We start from the raw sequence: 9,378 nt of genomic DNA on the forward strand, positions 1-9,378 counted from the left end.
ACTTCCCCTCCAGTGTCCTCGTCCCTCCCTCAGACTCTTCTTCCTGTCCTGAACTTGCTCCTGTGGGGCAGGGGTGGGAGTCTGTGCCAGGCTCCGTCTTTCCGGCAACAGGAAGGGCCGGCGCTAAGGTCTGCGACCAGCATCTCCCAGCAAGGGACTGACCCGGAAGCGATGTCAGAGCAGTGAGTGGTTGTGTCCGTGGGTCAATGAATGAATTACTGAACGAGTAAATTCATTTACTCCGTCATTTATTTATTCATTTGTTGATTTATCTGTGCACGCATATACCACCTGTTGAGCGGCAGGTGTGTGCCTGGCTTGGAAGACTCGACAGCCTCCGCTCTAGCCCCGGGATGCCCGACCTCGAGTCCCCGTTCTACTGCCTCCTCGTTCCCTGCCGTTCCAGTGGGAAATTCAAAGCCCCTTCCCATCCCAACCCCTTCCCATCCCAACCTCCTTCCCATCCCAACCTCCTTCCCATCCCAACCTCCTTCCCATCCCAACCTCCTTCCCATCCCAACCTCCTTCCCATCCCAACCTCCTTCCCATCCCAACCCTTTCCCATCCCAACCCTTTCCCATCCCAACCCCTTCCCATCCCAACCTCCTTCCCATCCCAACCTCCTTCCCATCCCAACCTCCTTCCCATCCCAACCTCCTTCCCATCCCAACCTCCTTCCCATCCCAACCTCCTTCCCATCCCAACCTCCTTCCCATCCCAACCTCCTTCCCATCCCAACCCTTTCCCATCCCAACCCCTTCCCATCCCAACCTCCTTCCCATCCCAACCTCCTTCCCATCCCAACCTCCTTCCCATCCCAACCTCCTTCCCATCCCAACCCTTTCCCATCCCAACCCCTTCCCATCCCAACCCTTTCCCATCCCAACCCTTTCCCATCCCAACCCCTTCCCATCCCAACCCCTTCCCATCCCAACCTCCTTCCCATCCCAACCTCCTTCCCATCCCAACCTCCTTCCCATCCCAACCTCCTTCCCATCCCAACCCCTTCCCATCTCAACCCTCTTCCCCCCGATCATCTGTCTGAGCTCTACGTGCTTTCAGCGCAGTCTCTCCAGGGCTTCGCACGCTCTGTTCCGCCAGGAACACCTTCCCTTTCGGACTGGCAAACTCCTACTCCTCCGTCAAAGCCCCAGCTCCCGTGGCCCCTGCTTCGAGAAGCCTCCCCCAGGTCCCCTTGCCACCACCCGGCTATGCGCGCTCCCAGGAAGGGGGTAGAGCGGGAGGCGTCTCCGTGCGCAGAGACGGGTCCCCATTGAGCCCCAGGGGACCAGGGTCGCGCCCAGCGCACCCCCCCTTCCCACCGCGGCGCCGAAGGGCGCGGGAAGGGGTCCGGAGCCGCCCCGGGCCTGCCAGCAGGGAGAGGACGGGACTGCCGGGCCCCGTGCCCGCGGCGCCCGCTCCTCCGCGCCGCTGTGGCCCGGCCGTGCCGCGGGGCCGAGGCGCCCCTCCGGGCCCCGGGGGACAGGGCGCGCGTCCGGGGCGGGGGTCGGAGCGGCGGGGCCGGGCGGCCGCGGGAAGCCGGCGCGGCGCGGCCTTATAAGGACATGCGCGCCGGGGCCAATGGGCGGCGGGGGCGGGGCGGCCGGTCCCGCGCGTCCCCCCCGGCGCCCCGACCCGGCCCGGCCCGCCGCGCCGCCACCATGAGCTCCACGCAGTTCAACAAGGGGCCCTCGTACGGGCTGTCGGCCGAGGTCAGGAACCGGGTGAGTGCGGGGCGCGCGGCCCGGACCCCCCGGCGGACTCCCCTTCGCGGGGCGGGCGGCGGGCGCGAGCCCCGGGAGAGCGGCCCGACCCCGGCCCCGGCCCCGGCCCCGGCCCTCTCCGTCGCCACCGCCGTGCGCTCTGCTCGGGGCGCCCGCCCCAGGCTCCCTCACCTCCCGCGGGCCGCGAGGTCTGCGGTCCGGCTCCCTCCGACAGCCGGGGCGGGCGGGTCTGACGGCTTCCCCCAGCCCTGCCCCATCCGAACGCCGTCCCTGCCTCAGCCCCACGGCGCCGGGCCCCTTCAGGGCGGCGAGGACTTGACCCCGGCGGCCCCCTCCGCGTTCAGGAGGGGAGGGGAGCGGGCCGCGTTGTTTGGAAAGGGTGTGGCCCCCCCACAGGAATTTCCCCACCGCCAACACCTGGCCAGGTTGGCGCGGATGGGGAAGTTGGGCTGGGGGCGGCGGCTGCTCCCTGGTGACTTCTCTCTGTCCCATGCGACACAGAGCAACAGCAGAGGGGTCTACGGGGTGTGCCGGGTGAGCTGAATGTGATTCCTACAAGGTGTGCGGTTTGCAAGCTAGAGACACGGGTGGGGCCTGGGCCAGACGCTGCTGAGAAGGCGCTTGCTGATCTGGCTCAGAGAGGGGCACACACTTGCAGACGGTCACGCAGCAGGGTCCGTGCTGGGGAAGGGGGAGCAGGGGGTGCTCCCAGACCCAGGGAGACGCCCGAGGCCGGTCACTCCAGGCTCTTCCCGCCCAAGGGGAGTTTGTCATCCCCATCCAGCCTCCTTCCGGGCACCTGGGAATGCGGCCCCAGAGCCAGCAGCCCCCGGGAGCCTGCCCAGGCATGTGGAAGGCACAGCCCTGCCGGCCCCATGCGGGCACCCGCCCCACTGGCACCCCGGGGGGCTCAGACTGCAGGGCCTCCGCAGGGCCTCCCTCCAGCCCCTGAGACAGAAGATGGCCGAGGCTTGGGGAACTAAGGCTGGGTGACCCAGCAAGATCCAGAACCTTCCCTAAACACACGCCTCTCCACTCCAGCCCTGACTGCATGGCGGGAACGCGTCCACACGGCGACGGGTGCTGCCGCGCTGCCCTGCTCAGCCTCAGCGGGGTTCGAGAGCCCCGTGCGTCCATCGCCGGGCTCAGCGCTGTCGTGCCCGCCGCCCAGAACCGCACAGCTTGCGCGTGGCAGAGTGAGGACTCAACCCAGCACCCGGGGCCGCAGGGCCGGGCGGGCCGCCCTCCCCATCTCCCCCGGGCCGCAGGAAGTGGGGGGCAGCGGGGGGGCCGCACAGGCAGCTTCCGCAGACTGAGTGAGATGGGGCGAGCCGAGACCTGCTCTGTCTGGGATGAGGGCGGAAGGCTCCCTGGGACCAGCCGGCAGTGTGCAGGTCTGGGGAATGGGAAGGCAATGACTGGCTTGTCCCGGTCACTCGGGCTGCACCGGCCCTGGAAACCTGGGGCTTGAAACCCACATCCTGCCCCCTTGACCAGCTCCTTAGGAGGAAGTCAAGACCTCTGGAGACCTCTGCCTGGCCCTGTGTGCCTCAGTTTGTCCCCGGCTGGTTGGCATGAAGGCAGGCTGCTGTCCACCGTGTCCCTGAGCTGTCACTCCATTTCCGGCTGGCTGGGGGGTCTAGACCTCTGGCAACAGCTGGTCCCGATTTAGCAGGGAGGCAGCCCCTGCATTCCTGGCAGTTTGTGGTGAGGAGGAATGTGCCGAAGGCCGCTGGACACGGGGGAGGGGGGGCATGTGTGCGCAGGCGGGGGCTCTGGGCGGGGCTGGCCAGGCTCCTCAGCCCAGGAACCCGCACGCATGGGGCCACTAGGGACCCAGCCCAGCCCTGGGCAGGTATGCCAGGTGTCCAGACCAGCCGGCCTCCCTTGCCCTGGGCTTCTCATTCTTCAGGGCAGGGCTGCTGGGCTGTGGGAACCAGGAGGGGGCGGGGGAGGGGAGGGAGGATCAAGTTAGCAGACCAGCCTCCCTGCCTTTGTGTCTGCGGCTCTCAGCGATACGCAGGACCCAGGAGGTGGGGCCTGGTTCAGGAGGTCCTTGTGCAAACAGTGGCAAACACAGATGGGGAAACGGAGGCACAGGGAGAGAACTGTGTCCGTGGTCTAAGGGAGCTGGGAGCAGAGCGGAGAGGAGGACTTGGGTCTGCAGCGGGTGGCTCTGGGTCCCCTGACGGGGCAGAGGGGCAGGAAGGGAAAGTGTCCAGGGTAGGGTCTATGTGGGTCCAGAGCAGAAAGCCCCCTGAGCTGGACAGTCTGGAACCAGAGGGGGCCCAGACCCAGCTTCCGGCCTCTGCACTCCAGGAGCCACGCTGGGGCCGACTGCATTCGCCCACGGCACACCCTGGCCTGGGTCTCCCTGCCTTACTGGGGCTTCTCTGGGCCTCTGGCCCTTTTGCCCTTTGGTGCCCTGCGCTGCTGCCATTGGGAACAGAGTGTGTGTATGTGTTTGTGGGTACTGGGTGTGCACCGATGGGGGGCCGGGAGCATTTTTATCCCACCATCCAGGGACTGTGGAGACAGCAGTGCGCTGGGAGGCAGAGTTCAAGGGTGGCTCCTAAGCAAGGAGGCATATTGTATAAAGATAAAAGCTAGAAGGAACACAAGGCAGGGTGGGGGAGACGGGGGTTTGAGGAGGGCTTCATAGGGAAGCCCTCTCGAAGGCGGGGGACCTCAAACTGGATCGGAGAGTGGATTGAAGGGAGGGACCCAGCCATGCAAACATCTGAGTCAGAAGTGACAGCTTGCGCAAAGGCCCTGTGGCAGTAACTGGTATGGTCAGTTCAAGGGACAGAGACGGGTTTGGTGGTTCCTCAGTTAAACATAGAGTTGCCCTGTGACCCAGCGATTCCACTCCTAGATACACACCCACAAGGACTGAACACCTGGCGCGTGGATGTTCATACAAGTGAGTAACAACTCACAGTAGCCAAAAGGTAGAAACAACACGAATGTCCACTCATGGATGAACAGATACACACAGCGTGTCCCCCGCACACGGGAGTGTCCCTCAGCCACCAGCAGGAGCGAGGCACCCCCACGCACGGCCCCGGGGACAGACCCTGAGCCCACGACGCTCAGGGAGGGTACCAGACATGGGAGGCCCCACGGGGCGTGAGTCCCTGCGTGTGACACGTCCAGACCAGGCTCATCTGCGGACGGGAAGGGGGTTAGAGGTGACAGGGGCTGGGGAGAGGGATGGGGGGTGATGGCTGATGGGAACAGGGTTTCTTTCGGCTCGGTGGAATGTTCTGGAACTAGACCATGGTGATGGTTGCACAACATGGTGAGTGTATTAAAAACCACTGAGCTGTCCCCTCGATGATGGTGAAAATGGTCAACATCACGGGCGTCTCCCAGCAATCCACAAACAGCAGAGAAGGGGCAGCCTCTCCAGGGGACGAGGCGCAGCAGGAAGTGGCCGCAGCGGGTCCCCCCCGCCTCCCACCCCCCACCCTGTGCCCCCAGCCGCTGCCTTCCCCGGCCAATGTCTCTGCGCTGGTGGGAGGGGGAGGCCCGCGGCCCGGGAGCTCCCCGCGGCCACAGCGGCCGAGCTGGGCTCACCCGCGCCCTGTGCCCTCCGCTCCTCCAGCTGCTGTCCAAATATGACCCCCAGAAGGAGGCAGAGCTCCGCAGCTGGATCGAGGGGCTCACAGGCCTGTCTATCGGGCCCGACTTCCAGAAGGGTCTCAAAGATGGAGTCATCCTGTGCACGTGAGTGCCGGGGAGGCGGGGGCTGGGCTGGGTGCTGCCCCTCCTGCCGGCACCCTCCACGGCGGGGCACCCTCCACGGCGGGCGGGAAGCCTGCGCCCTCTCCCTGCAGCGGGTCTCTGGTCTTTCTCGCCTTTCGTGTTCTTGGGTTACTGACCACGAGCACCCTTACCTTCCGCCCTGCCCACAGCGGGAGGGCCTCCAGGCTCCACTGCGGGGTGGGAATTCCCAGCTTCCCCCCTCCGGCTGTGGCGCTCACACCTGCCACCGTGCTCCTGGGTCCCTGCTTCCTTGCGGGTGAAGCGTACGTTGCAGGAGGGGAAACTGAGGCCTGGAAGGAGGCAGCCAGGCTGCTAGGGAAGGCCTGGGTGTGACCAAGTGTAGAACGAGTCTCTCGCGTCTCTGAGGCTCCCCTGCACTAACGGAGACCCGTGTGTCCCTGCCCCAGGCTCATGAACCAGCTGCAACCAGGCTCGGTCCCCAAGATCAACCGCTCCATGCAGAACTGGCACCAGGTGAGGGCCCGGGGTGGGGCGTCAGGAGGGTGGAGCGCAGGGACCTCCTCCGCCCACCAGGCATGCGGCCAGGGTCGCCTCACGGTCCATCCCCTGCCTTCCCCAGCTGGAAAACCTGTCCACCTTCATCAAGGCCATGGTCAGCTACGGCATGAACCCCGTGGACCTGTTCGAGGCCAACGACCTGTTTGAGAGCGGGAACATGACCCAGGTGCAGGTGTCTCTTCTCGCCCTGGCCGGGAAGGTGAGGCCCGCAGGGAGGCAGCGACCCTCCTGGAGCGCCGCGCTGTGGTCCACGGGGGTTAAGAGACGCCCCGGATTCAGTCCTGCCCGAGGCTCCAGGCACTTGGGGTTCAGGGGCAAACGGGGCAGCCTCCCCGAGACCAGCATCCCGTGCCAGAGCGGCCCGTTTTGGGGAAGCCTCGAGCCGCGGCAGCCACACACCCATCCCCTGGAGGCCTGAGTGGACACGAGGGCTCGATCTTCACTTTTTTGTAGATGATAAAAAAGTTCTAAACTGTGAGAAGCAGCCTGAAGAAGGGGGCCTTGGTCCCAGGTGTGGGGTCTAGTGACCAGGGAGGGCTGGGACAGCATTTCAGGAGGAGGGAATTGCAAGCCAAGTGGCATTTCCCGAGCACCCTGGGGCCACCGTGTGGGGAGTGAGGCGGGGAGACCAGGGAGGGGCGAGGGGCAGGGGCAGGTGTGGGCGAGCAGGTGGGTTGCTGGAGGCTTGGTAGCAGGAGGTGATGGTCAGAGGCCCAGGGTGGCCGGTGACGCCGCCTCCCGGAACTTCCGTTCTGAGCTGAGCTGTCCCCTGGTGGCAGGGGATCCCCAGGGTCGCGTGGGTCTGGGCTGGGCTCGAGGGTCCCGGTGGCCCCTCTGGGATCCTCCCAGCACCCCTCCCTTCCAGGCCAAGACAAAGGGGCTGCAGAGCGGCGTGGACATTGGCGTCAAATACTCAGAGAAGCAGGAGCGCAACTTTGACGATGCCACCATGAAGGCAGGCCAGTGTGTCATCGGGCTCCAGGTGGGCTCCCCCTGCCTCTGGCCCTGCGCCCACCGCGGTGGGGGGTGGGGGGCTGCCGCTGGGACCCAGGCCCTGTCCAGCCCTGGGCCCCCTCGGGTTCAGGGCGGGATGTAGAGGCCTGGGGGGGCGGGGACGGCCTCACCGCTCCTGCCTCCACGCTGCAGATGGGCACCAACAAGTGCGCCAGCCAGTCGGGCATGACGGCCTACGGCACGAGAAGGCATCTGTACGACCCCAAGAACCACATCCTGCCACCCATGGACCACTCGACCATCAGCCTCCAGATGGGCACCAACAAGTGCGCCAGCCAGGTGGGGCTCCCGCCGCCCTGCAGTCTCCTCCTTGCCCCGTGGACGTGGCTGCCCCCCATGGAGGATCCCACCCTGGGTCACTCTCCTGCCGCTCCGCCTGTCCCTTCTCTGTCCCTGCCCCTGCTTGTTGTCTGTTGCTGGGGAAGCTGCCGCCAGGTTCTGGGCCCCATTTTCCCTCCGAGGAGCGGCCAGGGGCCCATCCGACACCGGCGGCTTCGGCTCCCGGGATGCGGTCTCCTCTTGCACGTTGCCGTATCCATAGGACGGTCTCGGAACTCTCGCATACTCGGGGGGCCTGGGCCCCAACCTGGGGAGCTTCCTGCCGACAGGGAGAGCCGGACGCAGACGCCAGGAGGTTTCCAGGGAGGGGGTCGCTGGTCGTGGGGATCAACTCGGCACAGGGGCAGACGAGAGAGGGCGTCCCCGCAGGGCGGGGAGGGTCCCAGTCGGGGCAGAGACGGTCCCGGTCGGGGCAGAGACAGCTGGGGATGGGGGGGTGGGGGCCAGTGCTGCTGGGCCTCCCTCCCCCACCCTTCTCCAGCCCTGAAGCGCTGCCCTCCTGTCCAGGTGGGCATGACGGCTCCAGGGACCCGGCGGCATATCTACGACACCAAGCTGGGGACCGACAAGTGTGACAGCTCCTCCGTGTCCCTGCAGATGGGCCACACGAAGGGCGCCAACCAGAGCGGCCAGATCTTCGGCTTGGGGCGCCAGATCTGTGACCCCAAGTACTGCCCTCAAGGCCCCGCGGCCGATGGGGCTTCGGTGGCTGTGGGCGACGGCCCGGGCCCAGGGGAGGCCCCGGAGTTCGCCCCCTACCACCCCCAGGAGGAGGCCGGTTACTGAGGCGCCGCGCCGGCGTGTCCACACATCGCTGCCTGTGGTTTTGGGGCTCTTCTCTGCTTGTCTTGTTTTTCTCCTTGTCTGAGCGCTGCCGGCTGAGAGCTTAGGGGGCAGGGTGAAGGGAGGGCCCGGCGGCCGCGGATTTCCCAGCAGGCTTTGGGCTTGAGCTGTGGGGGGTTGGGGAAGACACCAGGGCGGGGAGGGGACCAGCCCTGAATGGTTTCCGGTTGCCTCTCCTTTTCTTCCCTTTTCTCTGCAGATCAGTTTGTGGTTTCTGTACCCACAGAAGTTTCAGGCAGTTTTAATGAAAGACATTTTTTTCTTTTTCTTGAGGAGCAGCGGTGGGAGGGTGGCGGAAGGGGATGCGGGGAAGGAAGGCGGCCCCCCAGGAGAGAGGGCCAGGCCATTGTCCAAAATATTTGAGGTCTTGTAAGGAACTGGATTTCTCTCGCCCTCTCAGACTCACCTGTGGCTTGTCCGGGGGCTCGTGGGGAAACTGAGGCCCAGCCAGGACAACAGTTCTGGGTGGAAAAGGCAGAGCCACCCCCCTGCCCCCACTTCCCATACTTATCTGCATTCCTCTGCCAAGAGAAGAGGACAAGTTCTCTGCACTAGGATCCCCACCCGGAGGTCCTACCCAGGGACTGGCCCCCATCCAGGAGCCCTGGGACCAAGAGATAATGTGAAACGTTGACTGTGGACCAAAGGCAATAAAAACTTTTTAGGAAGAAGCTGCTGGTGGAGCTGGGGTCTGCTGGGAGGGGGTTTGGCTTGGATCCCCGTCTGGGGCCCTGGGGCCCTGGGGTGGGGCAGCAGGCCAGCCTCTAGCGGGTCCTCACAGCAGCCTTGGAGGAGCAGAGGCCCGGGGCGGCAGGGGAGAGAGGGTGAAAGCAATGTGGGATGAAAGAGCCTGAGGGCCAGGACCTGGGTGGGGAAAGAGGCTGGAATCCCCTGCCGCCTGGAAAGGACCTCCCAGCCCCACAGGCTGCTCTGTGTCCAGCTTCCTCGCCTGGCAAACTCCTATTCACCCCCCCAAGCCCCAATGCCACACCACCCTCCCCAGCTGCCCTCAAGGCTGTGGGTCCTACCCTCGTCGCCACGAGCTCGGGAAATGTCACTTTTCTGGAAGGGACCCGGAGGTATTCCTGAAAATGATGTGACCGTTATGACCCAGGATTCTAATCTTGGACTATTGGGACCCCTCCCCCTCCTCCTCCTGCCATGGCCTGGC

The 9,378-nt window shown here is 65.5% G+C and overlaps 1 protein-coding gene across 4 annotated transcripts; it reads left to right on the top strand.

Moving 5' to 3' along the window:
* The first annotated feature begins 1,585 nt into the window (after positions 1-1,585).
* CNN2 (calponin 2) lies at positions 1,586-8,878 on the top strand. 4 transcript variants are annotated; one of them, XM_045992068.1, is made up of 8 exons: positions 1,627-1,724; positions 4,600-4,647; positions 5,332-5,453; positions 5,900-5,966; positions 6,073-6,210; positions 6,877-6,993; positions 7,158-7,304; positions 7,872-8,878. In XM_045992068.1, exons 2-8 carry the CDS (start codon positions 4,636-4,638, stop codon positions 8,148-8,150), a joined length of 882 nt encoding a protein of 293 aa, XP_045848024.1. In that variant the 5' UTR covers positions 1,627-1,724; positions 4,600-4,635; the 3' UTR covers positions 8,151-8,878. The 4 variants fall into 4 exon arrangements, with proteins under 4 accessions (XP_045848021.1, XP_045848023.1, XP_045848024.1 ...); XM_045992065.1 differs by lacking the exon at positions 4,600-4,647 and having other exon boundaries at positions 1,586-1,724; XM_045992067.1 differs by lacking the exon at positions 4,600-4,647 and having other exon boundaries at positions 1,624-1,712.
* The last annotated feature ends 500 nt before the right edge of the window (positions 8,879-9,378 follow it).

The sequence above is a fragment of the Meles meles genome, chromosome 20, assembly GCF_922984935.1.
Source record: "Meles meles chromosome 20, mMelMel3.1 paternal haplotype, whole genome shotgun sequence".
In the NCBI taxonomy this organism is placed as follows: domain Eukaryota; kingdom Metazoa; phylum Chordata; class Mammalia; order Carnivora; family Mustelidae; genus Meles; species Meles meles.